Source organism: Epinephelus fuscoguttatus, linkage group LG3 (genome assembly GCF_011397635.1).
Source record: "Epinephelus fuscoguttatus linkage group LG3, E.fuscoguttatus.final_Chr_v1".
Classification (NCBI taxonomy): domain Eukaryota; kingdom Metazoa; phylum Chordata; class Actinopteri; order Perciformes; family Serranidae; genus Epinephelus; species Epinephelus fuscoguttatus.
The window spans coordinates 35352222-35369281 of record NC_064754.1 but is presented as its reverse complement, the minus strand read 5'-3'; the positions used below and the strand labels follow the sequence as shown (position 1 = coordinate 35369281).

The following is a 17060-nucleotide window of genomic DNA, read 5'->3' as shown; positions in this document are numbered from 1 at the left end:
TTAAATAAGACTGACGTTTTTGTGACATGTGTAACTTCTGAAAGCAAACACCAATGGAAATGTCCTCCAGCAAGACACCGAATGTCTCTCACACCACCATTAGAGCTGACCGTGACCTCTGACCTCTTTGTGGAGAGAGGAAGCTGACAGCACAAATTTCTCTCTTACTTTCTAAATTTTTAAAATGGGAAACACACACCCATGTGAACACACACTTGGTATTTATATGCGTGTGTGATTTTTGCAGAGCGGCAGAACCACGCCCGAGAGCTGGTGAAGGAGGCTGACCTTTCACAGTGGGACGCTCTAGTCATCATGTCTGGAGATGGACTCCTGTTTGAGGTAAAGAGAGACACCTGCATATGTTCACGATATTCATATCCACATGCACAAACAGTGTGGCTTTACATTATTGTAGGACACTAAAACATTGCATCAACATTACACAGGTCTGTTTCCAGAGCTTCTACTGCTTCTTTTGTTAAATGAAAAAAGTGTTTTTAGAAAAACTCATCTTCAGTGTTTTAACACCAGCAACAGTGTATGAACTCTGATGAAGCATAGAGTCTATAATATAGGAAAATCTGATTTAAAAGATAAATGAACAAGACTAAGAAGAATCTTTTTGTTACCCAGGCACATTTCAATCAGTATCGTAAAAGCCTTGAGGTTAGAATAACAGGCCTGTGTGCTCCAATACAATAATGATTTGATATCTGTTTCTTTCTGCCCACCTAATCAAAGCTGTATTTTCTGTCTGTCAGGTGATAAATGGTTTGCTGGAGAGACCAGACTGGGAGGAGGCCATCCGGACCCCGCTGGGTATCCTTCCTAGTGGATCAGGCAACGCTTTGGCTGCATCGGTACATCACTACACTGGGTGAGCCACATGAGGAATCCTAAATAACACCACACATGCCCATCCACCTCGTACTGTAGAAATACATTGGTGTGGTTATGTTATTGTTTCTGTCACGGCTGCACACACACATCACTTCTCTGGCTGGGTGAAGTGACGTTTAATTTACTGTAGTAGAGCTTCAATAATGATCAGTTGATCAACCAAATATTAAAATGTTAACTATTTGCTGGTTTTTTTGAAATTAATTTTCGCATTCATCATAGTAAATCTGAATATCTTTGGATTTTGTAGTTAGTTGAGGAAAGCAACAAATTTGACATATGATAGATGAAATGAATAATCAATTAATCAAGAAAATAATATGAAGATTAATCAATAATGACAATAAAGAGTAGTTGCAGCCCATGACTTTAGATGAGGACATTAACAGTGTTGAAGCTGTGGGAAAAAATGCCACATTGCAGCGTCATCACTACATCATGCCTAACCCACAACTTAGAGCTCAACAGGAACCAGTCTAAGCAGTTAGGTAACATACTTGGGCCTAGACCGTTGAATCCGCCCACTCCACTGAGTTCGAGTTGACTGAAACGGAGCGTAACAAGTTTACAATTCGGTCTTATATCAGGCAAGGAACATACTGAATCGAGTCACACCATTTCAGGTGCGGTGCTGTGAGTTCCATTTGCGAGGACACACAGTATGTATACACTGCATGCAGATAAGTCTGTTTCAAATCTGGCTATGCAAAGGGCAGTTTCAGAGCAAGTAGTGTGACTGGTGCTGTAGAAATATCGTCTGACAGGGCTACCTGTGGACCAGAGACAGAACACTAATGCAGCTGTCAATAAAAGCATTTCTTTCCATTTTTATTCTCATGTGCAGAATGTACAGGTGAAGCTCTGCAGGCAAGGACATGCTGTATGTAAAGGGCATAATCCCTCTGAGTAAGTGGTATACTTTAGTGGAGCCTGTACAGCAGGCTCCACTAAAGGCTCCACTGTGTATAAATATAATAACAGGTACAGGGATGCACGATAATATCGGCATGTCACTGGTATCGGCCAACATGCTTTTTCTTATTTTGCACAATGAATACAATATTAGATTCATTGAAAAGCATTGTATTTCATGTCTCCATCTGCTGATGGGCCGTCACAATAAGAGTATTCATGCATATTTCACACAGAAGAGACTTGATGATCACTAAAATTAGGTTGGGAAAAAAGCTGATATATTGATATCAGTTATTGGTTATCGGATATCGGCAAAATAAGTTGTTATATATCGGCATATTGGATATTGGCAAAAAATCCAATATGGTGCATCCCTAAACTGATATTTTTTTCTGTGGTGATAAATGCTCCGGATACAGCTATCGTATGAAGATGTAATGATTAAAAATGTAGATGTCGTTTTAAAGTACAGATGTAGTATCCTTTGTATAACTGAGCCTCAGACACACACAGGCCTGCCTGCTGGTGCCTCTCAGTGTAAAATGCACTTCTCCAATCTATCAATTATTAATGATTTGCTCATTTGAGTGATTGTTTGGAGTTCATTCAGCCAGAACAAAGAACAGAAAAGAGAAGTTGAAGGACAGAGACAAAGGAGGAACCAATGGACAATAATGGCAACTGATCACATTCAGAGGTGGAGAAACATCTGTTGTCTGAAAATCACTCTCTTGTTTATATAGACCCTCAGTTGTGTACACTGTAGTGAGATTAACATATCAAACATTTGTATGTAATTGCGTCATCTCTAATATTTGCTGTGTTCTGTATGTGAGCTCTGTGGAGCTGCTCTGAGCTAAATGCTAACATTAGCATTGCAACATGCTCACAGTGACAATGTTATAATGCTGATGTTTAGCATGGTTGCCATGTTAGATTAGCACATTAGCATGTTAACATTTGCTAATTAGCACTAAACACAGTACAGCTGAGGGTGATGGGAATGTTGTTAGTTTAGCAGGAATCTTGTCATCAATAAAAGCACTAGACAAGTTGAGATTTTGAGCTAATGATGGCGCTAGAGGAAATATCAGGGATCACCAGAGTCATTAGGATTCATCGGTTTTGTACATGAATGAAAATTTCCAAAGTGGTTCAGACTGAAACAAGACAGACAGACAGACAGACAGACAGACAGACATTAGCATCAGTGATGTTAAATTCAAGAAAGAATGTTTTTGAACAACTCTAGAGGAACAAATGAACTCAATTTGCAATCTGTAGGAAATCCAAAATTTTCCTCTATATGGTGCATATGCAGTTGTGCATAAGAGGCAGATTATCTTCTAGGAGCTGCTGCTCCACACTATCTGTGTGGTACGCACCCCCTTAACTGAAGCATTAGTCGTTCATGAACACACCCCCACTAAGCCAAACATCAAGTGAGAGTTGCTGCTGAGTGACGCACTCATTCAACGAGCTAATGCAGTCACTGATCCGAAGAACGATAGCTGATTGGGACTGAAATCATAAAGGTACATTTGTGATGGCTACTTTGTGCCAGAGAATTATTTGTTTATTAGACTACAAAAAAAGCAAACTCACTGCTCATACACATCTCCCAAGTGTAGGTGAATCAAAAGATCCAAAAGAGTCGTTCATGACTCTCTTCACTAGTGGCGGGTGAACGACACAAACTGGTTAACTTAAAAGAACCGGTCTTCTCATCACTAGTTACCAACCAGACAACAAAACAAAAGACAAAAAAAGAGAGTTTGTGAGATGACAAGAGTTTGAACAAATTTTATAATATCCCTTTATCTCTTTTCCTTTATTTCCTCTGTGACTCCCCGCATAGCTCCACAGTTTGTGGTGCAGGAAATGTTCTGTGCCAAGTCTGTGTCATGGAATATTATTTCTCTGCACACTGACCTTCTCTCTTAGTAGTCGAGTGTAGGTAGTTGGTTTTATGAAGACACTGCATCTTGTACAGCTGGCTGTATAAATGTGCCCGTGTTCTGTTGCTTGTGTTTCAAATACTCTGCCCTTTCTGTTCTGAAGTCACGTGGGGAATTTAAAAATCTCCTGAAATGCTTTGAGGCTCTTCCTCTTTAAGCTGCTCCTACTGTTTGTGGGTCACATCGGGCTTTATCTTGCCCTTTTACTATTTTATTTATTTTATAATCTGTCATTTTGTATCTCAGTGTGTTTGCTTATTTTGGCTCATCCTTTATGTAAGCCTTTGTGCTGCAGTTTTCCGGACTGAATAAAGGATAATTTAAATAAAGTCACAATGAAATGAAATGAAAGAAAACACCTCACACTGATGGGTCTGTCTTCACCACAGAGCCGCACTCATTCATCACTTCCACCGCATCTGCCAATCAGCTTCTCATCAAACAATGGTCTTGCAGCCAGAGCGGCAGGAACAATGAGAGGAAGGGACCAGACTCTGTATTGTTTACGCTCCTCTCACACTCCCGGGGCATCCAGAAAATCTCTCTCTCTGGTTGCTGCAGGCTGTCCTGCAGTGGCCCTGTGGCCAGAGTGTATTTGGTATTATTCCCAGCTGAATGTAGGGTTCACTGAGGATACGTGGATCAAACGAGTGACAGCTAGAACATATCTGGTATTATGCAATACAGTGAACAGGTTCGCTGAGTGAGGGTTTAATGTGTGTCTGTACACAAACATAATGAGCACGAGCTGGAACATCAGCTGAGCAGTTGACGGTTTCTGAAGTGACAGGTGTGACACTTGGTGAGTGAGAGTCTCCCTCCCCTGGTGGTTCACAGACACTGCATAAACACCTTAAAATACATGGACATGATCTGGACATACAAGTCGCATATTTAAACCCAGTCGCCTCTTTATTAGGTAAACCTACAGCAGCTAAAACTAATACAGTCTAATGCAGCAGTCCTGCAGAAAATCTGACCTTCATGACGGTCATGATGTGCAGTTTTTGATAAAGCAGTGTCGAAAGTAAAATGTACTTACTCAGCTAAAAAGTGCCCCCTGTGACTGATATACTTTTTTATATGACATTATTACCATTTTATATTTTTGCTGGTCCAGCTAGTTTTAACTACTTTATATACAGTTAGTTAGTTTAGTTCAGTGGTTCCCAACATAAGGGTCGGAGTCCCTTCAAAGGGTCACAAGATAAATCATAGGGGGCGTGAGAGGATTACTGGGGACCTTATAGACATGTGCAACATATGACAAAAGGCCCCAAATAGAACCATTAGTTTGATATTCAACAGTATGCTGTACACTAACTGGCCACTTTATTAGGTACACCTTGCTAATGTCAAGTTGGACCCCTTTTGCCTTCAGAACTGCCTTAATTCTCCGTGGCATAGATTCAACAAGGTTCCTGGAAACATTCCTCAGATATTTTGGTCCATTTTGACATGTTAGCATCATGCAGCTGCTGCAAATCCATGGCGTGCATCTCCCGTCCCACCACATCCCAAAGATGCTCGATTGGATTGAGATCTGGTGACTGTGGAGGCCACTGGAGTACAGTGAACTCATTGTCATTTTAAAGAAACCAGGTTGAGATGATTTGAGCTTTGTGACATAGCGTGTTATCCTGCTGGAAGTAGCCATCAGAAGATGGGTACACTGGGGTCATGAAGGGATGGACAGGGTCAACAACAATGCCCAGGTAGGCTGTGGTGTTTAAACCATGTTCAACTGGTACTAAGGGGCCCAAACCCTAGAGATGGTTGTGTGTGAAAATCCCAGTAGATCAGCAGTTTCTGAAATACTCAGACCAGCCTGTCTGGCACCAACAACCATGCCACGTTCAAAGTCACTTAAATCAACTTTCTTCCCTGTTCGATGCTCAGTTTGAACTTCAGCAGGTTGTCTTGACCATGTCCACATGCCTAAATACTTGCAACAAGCAGTTGAACAGGTGTACCTAATAAATTGGCTGGTCAGAAGCTTATTGTATGTTTTGAGCCATGCTATCTGTTGAATGGATTGCCATAAAATTTGGTGCCAACTTTCATGTCCTCCTCAGGATGAATTGTGTTGTGTTGATGTGTTGGTGATCCCTAGACTCATCAGCGCCACCATCAGGTCACAATTTTAGTTTGTCTAATAATTAAGATGCAAAACATTCCCGTTAGCCTCTGCCATGGCATCGCCAGACTAATTCACAAATGCAAATTAGTCTGGAGCCTCTCAGTTCATTTTCAGTTTCCATGGGCTGTTACCAGTGTCAGTAGACCAAAATGCCTCTGGACACAATTGCATAGACCTACAACCATTGGGAACTGCCCGTTGGTTCAACAGCCCATTGGTTCGACATCCCATTGTTCCGACTATATTAAACTCATTGTTCCAAAGTCCCGTTGTTCCGAAATCATCATGATGCCCTGTGGTTAAGGTCTGGTTAGGTTTAGGCACAAAAACCACTTGGTTAGGGTCAGGAAAAGATCATGTTGTGGGTTAAAATGAAAAAGAAAGTGACAAACACATAAGCCGTGAGCCTGCACCGCCTCAAGCCAGTTGCGGCGCACCATACGCCCACCGTGAGCCGTTCAGCACCGCGGACAGTCGGACTAATGGGATGTCGAACCAATGACATGGACCCCAACCATCAGAGCAATGAAACGTGATGTAGTGCTGAGTGATGATCAAATGTAAACAGAGCTGTTATGGTGTATCATCAATGTGTGTGTGTGTGTGTGTGTGTGTGTGTGTGTGTGTGTGTGTGTGAACGAGTGTTGCCATTTCCCATCAGAATTTAAAATCAGTACTCCAACAGAAAGCTCCACATCAGCTGCAGCCATCTTGGTTTCGAAAACACCTCAGCAGCACTCTTCCTTACTAAGCTAGGTTTATGCTAGCCGTAGTTTTCCCGACCTGACAGTTCTCACGCAAAAAATGATGTCATCATGTATTTTGTATTAAGCGCAAAGGCTCCGCAAGTCAGTTAGCATAATAATCCTGCGTTTGTCTGGGTCCCAGGCTGATCGACCTCAGCTGTACTTTGTGTTTAGTGCTAATTAGCCAGTGCTAGCATGCTAGTCTAGAGATCACCATGTTAGCATGGTCATAGTGAGCATGTTGGCTGCAGATGTTAGTATTCAGCTAAAAGAGCTGCTAGCATGTCTCTAAAGTCTTAGCTATGTCATAACTATAGCTGTCAAATGAACAGTGGAGTAAAAAGTAGAACACGTACCTCGACATCGTACTTAAGTACAGTAGTTGAGCAAATGCATTCGGTTACTTTCCACCACTGACTGCCAGCTGCAGCAGTCGAGGCTGTACATCTTATTTCTTGACCTTTTTACCAGACAATGACTTGAAAGAAAGGGAGCAGTGGAAATGCAGATGAGACTATTTGTATAGTCTGACTGGTGAATAAATTCAGGATGATGAATATGGAGATATCTGCAGGGCCAACGCCACTGAACTCCGCTGAGACATCCAGTCGTCACTGTAATTGGCTGTGGGTGGTAACAGCAGGCAAATCTGTGTGTGTGTGTGTGTGTGTGTGTGTGTGTGTGTGTTTTCGTGACCTTCCACCCTTGTCTCCGTTCTCCCAGATGGGCATGTCTTTGTTGTCTGACTGGCCTGTCATGTCTGAAGGCCCATGAGCTGATTCTGTCCCACCTCCTTGATTTGTCCCCAAGCCTCCTGGTTTATTGAACCCCCCTCTCTGAGTCACCCTACTCCCCCACCCTCACCCCTCCTCTGTTGTTTTATGATCTCACAATAAGGTCATAGTTACCCCGCTATTGTGTAACACTCCTCTTATAGCTCACTCCTCAAAAGACACTCGAGCCTCGACCCAGTTCCTAACCCAAAAATATTAAGTGCGCCTTCCTGTTTTTATTTTGGTGTCTGCGTCTTATTTTTGAAGCTAGATTCTTGAGTATGTCTCCTGCTCGAGGATTGCTGTGGGGCTGAAATGATTCCTCAAGTCATTTGCTGCATTTCTGTGTTTTATATTATATAAATTGAATGGGTTTTGAGCTGTTGATGGCAAAAAAGGTTATTTAAATACGTTACTGTGGGCTACGGCAAGTTATCACTATTTTCGGACATTGACGTTAACTAAAGAAAAATAAAATAAAAAAATAGTCATTAGTTGAGGACTGGAGTCCATTTTGGATCTGGTGCATCTCTGCCCACTAAATTGGCACCAAGACCTTCTTGACCACTTAAAGAGCTGCTGCCGCCTTAAAGACGAGCTCCACTGCTTCTAAGTCTGGAGGCTGTAAACACAACCTGTCACACACTCAAGTGTATTTGGTCAGAAATATTGACTGAAAGCACCCTGAAGTGGAAGCTGTTCCTTGGTGGCCATTGTTTGGTTTTAGAAATCGAGCCTCACATACTTTGTGCTGCTGCAGCAGAATAAGCAAAGTCACCTTAATCTAGCATCTTATAATTACTGGTTGTTCTGCATGTATCCATCTGATCATCCATCCATGTAGGTATCAGTCTTTTAACAGGGCAGTGCAGCATTTAAGATTTTTGATTTGATATCCAAGTTTCAGTACAAATACCAAAACAATATTTTCTTTCTGTTTTGAAAACAGTCTTGCCACAAAGTCATGTTTGGACCTTTTGATCATATCACATGATCTTTATCAGCAGGAGTTTGTTCAGTTGTCATTTATATTGCAAATGTTCACATTTTTATTTTTCTGAGCACTTTAATAGCACTTTGTGCATCGATTTTAGACACAACCACCCTGCCCCTGTAAACGCCACTGTAAATGGAGAAATTGTGGAGATTGTCGATTCATACAAGTACCTGGGCATCATAATTGACGATAAACTGACTTTTGAGAAAAACACCGACATGCTGATCAAGAAAAGCCAGCAGCGTCTGTTTTGTCTAAGGAAGCTGGCAAAGTTCCGGGTCGACAAATCTCTGATGACAGTGTTTTATAGATCTTTTATTGAGTCTGTTGTCACCTTTTCTGCTTTCTGCTTTGCTGGCTTGCATCACTCAAGATAACAAAAGTCAGCAGTAAAATCATTGGTACTCGCCCCCTGCATTCAGAATTTAAGTTCCTGCCCTCTGGTTCCCGCCTCAGACAACCATTAGCCAAAACTAACAGATACAAATTCTTCTTCATACCCTCTGCCATCTCACTGCTTAACTCTGTACAGTACAGGTAGCATCATCATTAGTTCACATTTTATTCATGTATACGTTTTTATTTATTTAGTTACGACTGATTTTATGTGACTGTTGCCTTGTGTGTGTCAACCTTGTTGTCATTGTTGTTTGTTGTTGTTGTTTTTATTGCTACTGCGGCAGAATCAATTACCCCACAGGGACAAATAAAGGTCTTGAATCTTGAATAACTTCTGTGCTCAGAAAAATGGAAATATGAACATCTACAAATCCATCACATCTGCTGATTAAGATCATGGGACATAATCAAAAGCTCCAGAGCAGCTAAATAGATCTTGTGGTTATTTTTTTTCTGAACTGTTGTTTCTTTGTCAAGGTTGAATTTTGAATATCAGTACTTTTTTAATTCCTTAGTTGGGAGGAATATAATTTATATATTTATATATATATTTTCAATTAATACATTCAGGCCAATCTGCTTATGCATCAGTGATAAATGCTGAGCTTTCTCCAAAAGATATTTAGTCTAAAGTTGGGAAAGTTTTTTATTTTATAGATCAAGGGTCATTTAGTGCCATATCTGACACATTTTGGTCAGCACTAATTATTATTGAAGCTTTATTCTCAGTCCTGTTTATTAATTAATTAACCAGTTGTTTCATCACTTCTACCAGCTGTCTCTGCTTTCAGAGGATTTTTATTGTCTTAGCAATACACCTCATCTACTTACCCACTCACTCATGTGAATAACCTTCCTTTTATTTAGCCTTTATTTAAAAAGGAGTCTCTTGAAATACATTATCTCTCTAACAAGAGAAACCTACACATAAAACACACTCATAATATAGAGCATTCACATATACAGTAGCACCTGAGAGTCATGAAAGAGAGAACCATGATGATTTCAAACTGTATTTTTCATGAAACATGTTATAAATGCCTGTAAATGATACAGTTTGAGCACAACTTCCAGTCTCCATAGTTTAGCTGTCACTTGAAGGCAGCATAAGATGAATTCTGTGGTTAGATGTTTGCTTGAAGTCCAGCTCTGCCTCTTGTGGCTCACTCTTATCCCTCCCCCTTCGTGTCTCCAGAGCCTCGCCAGTGTCCAGCGAGGAGCTCCTGGTCAGCTGTGGTTTCCTGCTCTGTCAAGGACTCGTGGCCCACATGGACCTGGTCTCCATCCATCTGTCCTCCGGCCTTCGTCTCTTCTCCTTCCTCTCGCTGGCCTGGGGCTTCGTGGCCGACGTGGACATAGAGAGCGAGAAGTACCGTCACGTGGGAGCTGCCCGGTTCACTGTCGGCACGCTGGTGAGGCTGGCTTGTCTCCGCGTCTACAAGGGCAAACTGGCTTACCTGCCCGCCACCGAGGACTACAGCAAGGAGGAGGGTTTAGGAAATAACATGAAGCTGCACTGCAACAATCAGGCGTCCTCCTTGGCTGCGGTCTCTCGACCATCCAGAGACTCTCCCTGCCAGAATACCTTCCACAACTCCTGCCACTCCAACAACTCCCTCAAAGTGAGGAGGACGGAGAGCACGCCTTCTAGAAGCGCCACCAAACCCCTCGCCGGCCCGTCTGACTCCCTGCTGCTGCCTCTGGACCAGCCCCTGCCCAGCAACTGGGTGGTAGTGCCGGAGGAAGACTTCGTCCTCATGCTGGCCATGTACCAGTCCCACCTGGCTGAGGATCTGATGGCAGCACCAGACGCCACCACAGACGATGGAGTCATCCATCTCTTCTACGTCAGAGCAGGAATATCACGCACTGCGCTGCTGAGGCTGTTCCTAGCCATGGAGAAGGGTGCACATCTGAGTACTAACTGTCAACACTTGGTGCACACGAAGGTGCGGGCGCTCAGACTGGAGCCGTATTCACCTAAAGGGATAATAACAGTAGACGGAGAGGTGGTGGAGTATGGGCCGCTGCAGGCAGAGGTGCACAGAGGCCTGGGGAGATTAATCAGTGGATGAACAAACACCAGCTTTCACCTCTGCTGTTAAAGGCCCAATAAAAACATTTTAGAATTTCAAATTAGAAATGTGCAGGTACGGAGCAAAGCAATGGATGTAACTCTCACTCACTGTTATCTGCAACGTCAGCCTCTCATCGGTACACAGAAGACCCGTGTTTTATGCTATGATATGACAAACAAGTGCCACGTATGGAGGCCCAAGGAGTTCAATATTAAATAAATTTGTCAAACGTTATTAAATGGATAGAATTAAATTATAAATGCAGACAGGATGCATAATATAATCATCCAATTTTAAAATAACCTGAAACATTTTTATATTGTTCTTTCATTCTGCTTCTTTTCACAACAACAGTGTTTATTTTATGTCACACTGTTTGTTTTTAATTCAAAGACATATTATTTCAGAAAGTCTTTGTCAGTCAAGATACACTTTAATGATATACCGGTACTGACGATAACAGTGATATTAAAAAGTGAAATATTGATATCATGTTAATAATACATATCTGCTAATATGATGAAAATCATGCATCGCCTGGTAAATCATTCCGTTTCTTTCCGTTTACGCTTTGTCTCCCTCCCGCAACGCCATTCGGTTGCCCTTTCACTATCCATTAAGTGCAATTTTGAACTTTTATGATGACAGACTCTCTCTTCACCCCACTACACTCGTATTTTGAGTGCAAGTCATTTGCCAAAAAGAGACAAAACACACAGTAAAGAAAGTTAAATTTGACTGATAGAATTTTCCTTTTTTTCCCCCAAAGTTTCAATAGATATCCCAAAAATATCATTATTGTGAACTCTTTTGGCCACAACAATCATGTAGTGAAAATCTGATATCATGTCAGCCCTTTTCTAAAATACATATATATATATATATATATATATATATATATATATATATATAAAATACATAATTTTTTTATGGTTAACATGTGCACACAAATAAAAAATAAAAATTTGAAGGACATTTTACTTTGGAGCAGCTTACTGAGAAGGAAATTTTCAAAAAAGAAAAGAGAAAAATGAAACAAAGTAAAAATGATCTGCAACAAACTGCTATTATGTAAAGAAACAAGCTATATTTTCACAGTAATGCGCTGAGGTTTGTTTCACAGTTTCATGCCTGTGTTTAATATTGAACTCTTTGGGACTCCGTTGCCACATTTGAGCTTACTGTAGATGTGTCAGCATCAATTTACAAATCAAACCAATACGATTCATCATCTCATGACGAAGCCTTTGGCCTCCATGTGAAGTAAAACCATCACCGTCTTCAGCCTCCAGTATCTCATCTTTACTATCACTGCATGGAGAAGGTTTCCTCTTTGTGCTGAAGCTGACATATCAAACTGAATTACAGCATCTTCAGTAACAGGAAAGGGTTGGATTTATGCCTTTATGGTTCCTCTGCAGTACGTTGGAGATCGTGTGTGTGTGTGTGTGTGTGTGTGTGTGTGTGTGTGTGTGTGTGAGAGAGATGCAGTAAATGTGAGGAAGCAGGGATCTCATCTTGGCCCTGGTTTTAACAGAGGCGAACAGGCTTTGTGACTGTTTATCGACCACAGAGAGCCTGAAACACTCAAACTAAGAATTAACTGACGCAGAGACTGACGAGGTGGGAACGTGGTTCTCCAGAGAAAGTAGATTTCAATACCAAACTTGTGCAAAATACCTCCTGGAACGTGCTGAACATCTCAGACTGATGATAACAGTGTTCATTGGCTCCTGCAGCTCTCTGGACGGGTGATTGATGTGTTTTAGTGCCTCAGTGTGCTCCAAGGCTGCATCCCTCCATCCCTTTTTCCTCTTCTGCTTTCATCCATCCATCCGCTGCTTTAAAGGGGACCTATTATGCTCATTTACAGGTTCATACTTGTACTTGAGGTTTCTACGAGAACATGACTACCTGCTTTACTGTTCAAAAACACTTTATTTTCCTCTTACTGTCTGCTGGAACCTGTGTATTCACCCTCTGTCTGAAACGCTCCGTTTTAGCACCTGTCTCTTTAAGTCCCCCCTCCTGAATAAGCCCAGTCTGCTGTGATTGGTCATTATTGCAGCTGGGGGAATGACAGTAACCGAAAAGACAGAGAATCACCAAAAAAAAGCATGTAAACCAAAATCTTCACAACTGTTACAGAAGGAAAATGATCCAAAAATGAGGAGAATTAACAACATCACCTAACATTACATGTTTCCCTGACATTAGCATGTAGCTACATGTAGCGGTGTGCTTGCAGCCAGGGTACGACAGTAGCGTAACAGTGCTTTCTACCATGAAAAATCACCAATGACAGCTTCTAAACCAAAAAACTGGACATGTTCCAGCAGGTGTATGATCCAAATTTGGGGAGAAATTCAAAGCAACCAAAATCACAGGTTTCCCTGATGTTAGCATGTAGCTACATGTAGCAGTGTAGCCTACGTAATGTAAACACTTGTAGTAATGTGCCTGGAGCAGATGACCATCTAAAGAAATCCATCACGAGCTCATGTAATCTGGTCTCGAAAGTAGAAAAAGTTTTTTTGTTTTTGTTTACCTCATTATTTGAACGTTTTTCCAAATTTAATACTAACATCTGACATTTTAACATTATATATATGACAGAAAATAAAGAAAAGCATAATAGGTTCCTTTTAATTACTGCAGTCCTGAGTGTTTCTGGCCCCAGTTGCTTTTCAGACACACACACCCACACACACACACACGCACAGGCTGTCCCTATGGGAGATTTATTAATGATCATCACCTAGGTGTCCTTACCATTGAGCTTCAGGTCACACAGAGGAAACGAGGCTTCGGCCTGCACGGGCAGTAAAGTCAGATTTTTAAATGTGTTTTTAATTGCGATCCAAATCTCTTCAGACATTTGTTTGATTCACTTTCACAAAAATCAGATGTGGACACAAAGAAATCAGTTTTTCGTTGAGTCAGAGTGAGATGAACTCTGAGTGGCCTTAAGCGAGAGTTTTAGAGGGTTCAAGCTGGTTAAAACAGCATGTTGAGTGTAGGGAGTGCATGGAGGGGGTGGTGGTGGGGGGGGGTATCGACTTGTTAAATGCTGCATGAGGTAGGCGGCGTTGTGTTCCTGTCAGTGCGCCCTTATTCTTCCTCCTCACCACAAGAGATAATTTGTGAGCATTAGAAAACTGTCCTGACACTGGAGGAAGAGAGGTGGACTTGTTTCAGCTCATTTCACCTCAAAGCAAACACTCACACACACACACAACAGAGGCATCAACAAATCCAAAAAAATTTGACTTACTGTTGTTTGTCATTTTAAATACAAGATTTTCATGTTTTTTGTTTTTAATCAGCTGTTTAACACTGTAATGAATTGACTTGTGAAAGACCAAAATTAATTTATTTTAATAACATTGTTTTTTTCTACATGTATTTGCACAATGTAAGTCTGTTGCCAACGCCGCATCAAAGCCTTTTGCGGGACCTTGGTGTCGATTTCCTGTCATTTAACTCATGTAGTCGGTTTAAATTGTGTTTACTCATGAAGGACTCTGCGACAGGAATCCAGCTGACGAGCTACAAGCACATAAGAAGGAAACAGTACTTGAAGTCATGCTTGTTCCACTTTGCTTTCGCTGATGTTTTAGGGGACAAATGTGGTCCGTAGCACCAAAAACCTGGAGTCAGGTTACTGACTGTTAAATGTCGACGTACTGTACACCCAACACAGTGTTTCCCAACCTCTTAGGCTTGTGACCTTTTAAGATGAGGTCTACTTGTGAGTTCAAGCAAGAATTACCTGCTGAGACTGTTTCATTTGAAAGATTTTAGGGGCCTAGTAATGAATGAGAAAGACGGATGGATTGAAAAACTAAAAAAAAATCTTCTGTTACCTTTGACCCTGCAGATTTTTCTTAGTTGGGAACCACAAATATAACAATAATCTTTTTTACACCACAGAGTGCTACTGACCACGCTCATACATTTTATTTTCTATGCAATGTCAGGGTTCTTGTGAGTGCTGCAGTGGTCCTTCTACCTGTTTGATGTGCCTTGATTGTGCTGCCTCCTGGTGGTTTGAGCACGGTGGTGCATTCACTGATTTCTCATTTGAACATCAACTCATTTGTTTTCTCATCACCATTAAAAATGCTCAGAGGAGCAGACACATTATTGAACAAACTGGAGACAGTAAAACATCAGAAAAATAAGTGTAATTGTGGCACGTTGCTGTTTTGACTGTAGAAACTGTTATATTGTTGCCATGGTGCCACCTCTTCATCAATCACTACTGGGGAGAGCTTTAAGTCTTCAGCTTTTCATTGAGGAGAATAAATTGGAGTGACAGCCTTCAGCCTGAATTCAATTTCTCCGTGTGGGTCGGTGTGATTGAAAACCCAAATGAGTTAAATCAGACGGATAAAAGTTTGAGATGACGAGGGACCTGACGTCTGTTGTGTCAGCGACCTGAAGACAGATGAAAGAAACTGTTGATTTGCTGTTTACGTCTTTACCTGCTGCTTCTCAACTGTCGTTGTCTTGTGTGTTTTATGTTAATGGCGAAGGGAAAATAGTTGTTTTTATTTTTTTTCTGGCACATTGAAGATTGAATGATTGATTCTATATTCACAGAGAGATCTATTTTTCCATTAGACAAATGTCTGTAATTTTTCTATAATCGAAACAAACATTCTGCTGAGTGTTTTTGATTGAGAAATTAAAATAAATGAAGATAAAGAAGCTGTCTGTGATTTGGTTTGTGAAATGCTGTCTGCTTCTGATTTTGGGACATTGAGGTGAAGTATTTCCTTGCTGATGGCAGAACAGTTACTGGCCACAGCTCATTGTCATTCTGGTGCAAAAGCCACAGTTTAACTTGCTGAACCTGACACAGATATAATCATTGTCACTGAATTCAAAAGTCTGAGGTCAGGAAAATAAAACAAGGTACCTGCATATGTAACCCAGGTGCAGGATAACAGATTTAATGGAGTAGAAAATACACTAATGTCAGGTAATAAACTTTATGAAGCTAGTTCAGAACATCTTTTCTCTTCAATGCACCAGAGGACATATGCAGACCACTACCTTGATGTATGATCTTAAAAGAAAAAATAAAGTGTAATCATGCATGACCCACACCTTCCTGCCACAACAGATTATATATAAAATACTACAGCTTAATATACAAAACATTACAGGTCATCATCAAAGGAAGCCTGGAGGATCGTCAGTGTCTGTAATTAATATCGGCAATAAAAGTAAAAGTGACAGCTGACCCTGGATTCACTCAGCTTAGGGTTTCACCTCACTATATTTCAGTTTTTCCAGTGCTGTGTCTGCATTTTTTGTAGCTGACGGCTTATCTGCAGTCAATACAACAGCTAAGAAAATAAATATAAGCCACAATGTTACTATGGTACTGCTTGCAAAGTTTAATACATCACTATACAGTCGTCTTAACGCAACAGAAGTAAACCATTAAAAAATGAAATCAGAAGTACAATACACACTCAGCATTTTGTACATATATGCCCCAAGCATCCACGTGACTTGTTAGAACTCAGGTTTGTGTTAAATATATACTGTATGTATTTATATATTTCAATATAGTCATGACATCTGTACAGAGGGAATCAGGCTACAAATCATAACTTTATTATTTTTTTTAATATATCAATAACAGGCCACTGTGGAAATGTAGACATCGTACAGTCAAGTCTTGTGTGTGTAGCCCGTTCAAAAGGCTTAAAGCAACATGTTACATGCTTTGGCTGTAAAACAAACTTCTCGCAGTAATAATAATAATAATGGTTTAAATTTGAATAATATACACATACACAGAAAATTGTACATCATGTGCTTGATATCCTGCCAGATTTTTGCTCTGAGATCTAGCGAGATAGCTTCACATTTATTTCTGCGACTGATGAGGGCGAAAGATGGAGCGGTGATGTCACCTCTCAGCTCTTGGTGAAGCTGTGCGTTAGTGAGCGTTTAATCTTTTCAAAACTCTGTAACCATGGTCCATTATGTCTATCTTTATGAGCTCTGACTACTGAACACACACTTCTCCAAGAGCTGTGAAAGTGACATTTTACAGAGAGCAGCAAGTGGGAGGGGAAAAAGGAGACAGGAAAGCAAACAAGGCAACATGCTACAGCAGCCAGTGAAGAAA

The 17060-nt window shown here is 41.0% G+C and overlaps 1 protein-coding gene across 1 annotated transcript in view; it reads left to right on the top strand.

Moving 5' to 3' along the window:
• Positions 1 to 15622, top strand: part of LOC125886215 (sphingosine kinase 1-like) — a 55586-nt gene extending 39964 nt beyond the window's left edge. The window contains exons 3-5 of the mRNA XM_049572241.1: positions 248 to 342; positions 765 to 880; positions 10027 to 15622. Coding sequence (XP_049428198.1) covers positions 248 to 342; positions 765 to 880; positions 10027 to 10906 — 1091 coding nt within the window. The 3' untranslated portion in view covers positions 10907 to 15622. The remainder of the gene's footprint in view (positions 1 to 247; positions 343 to 764; positions 881 to 10026) is intronic.
• The last annotated feature ends 1438 nt before the right edge of the window (positions 15623 to 17060 follow it).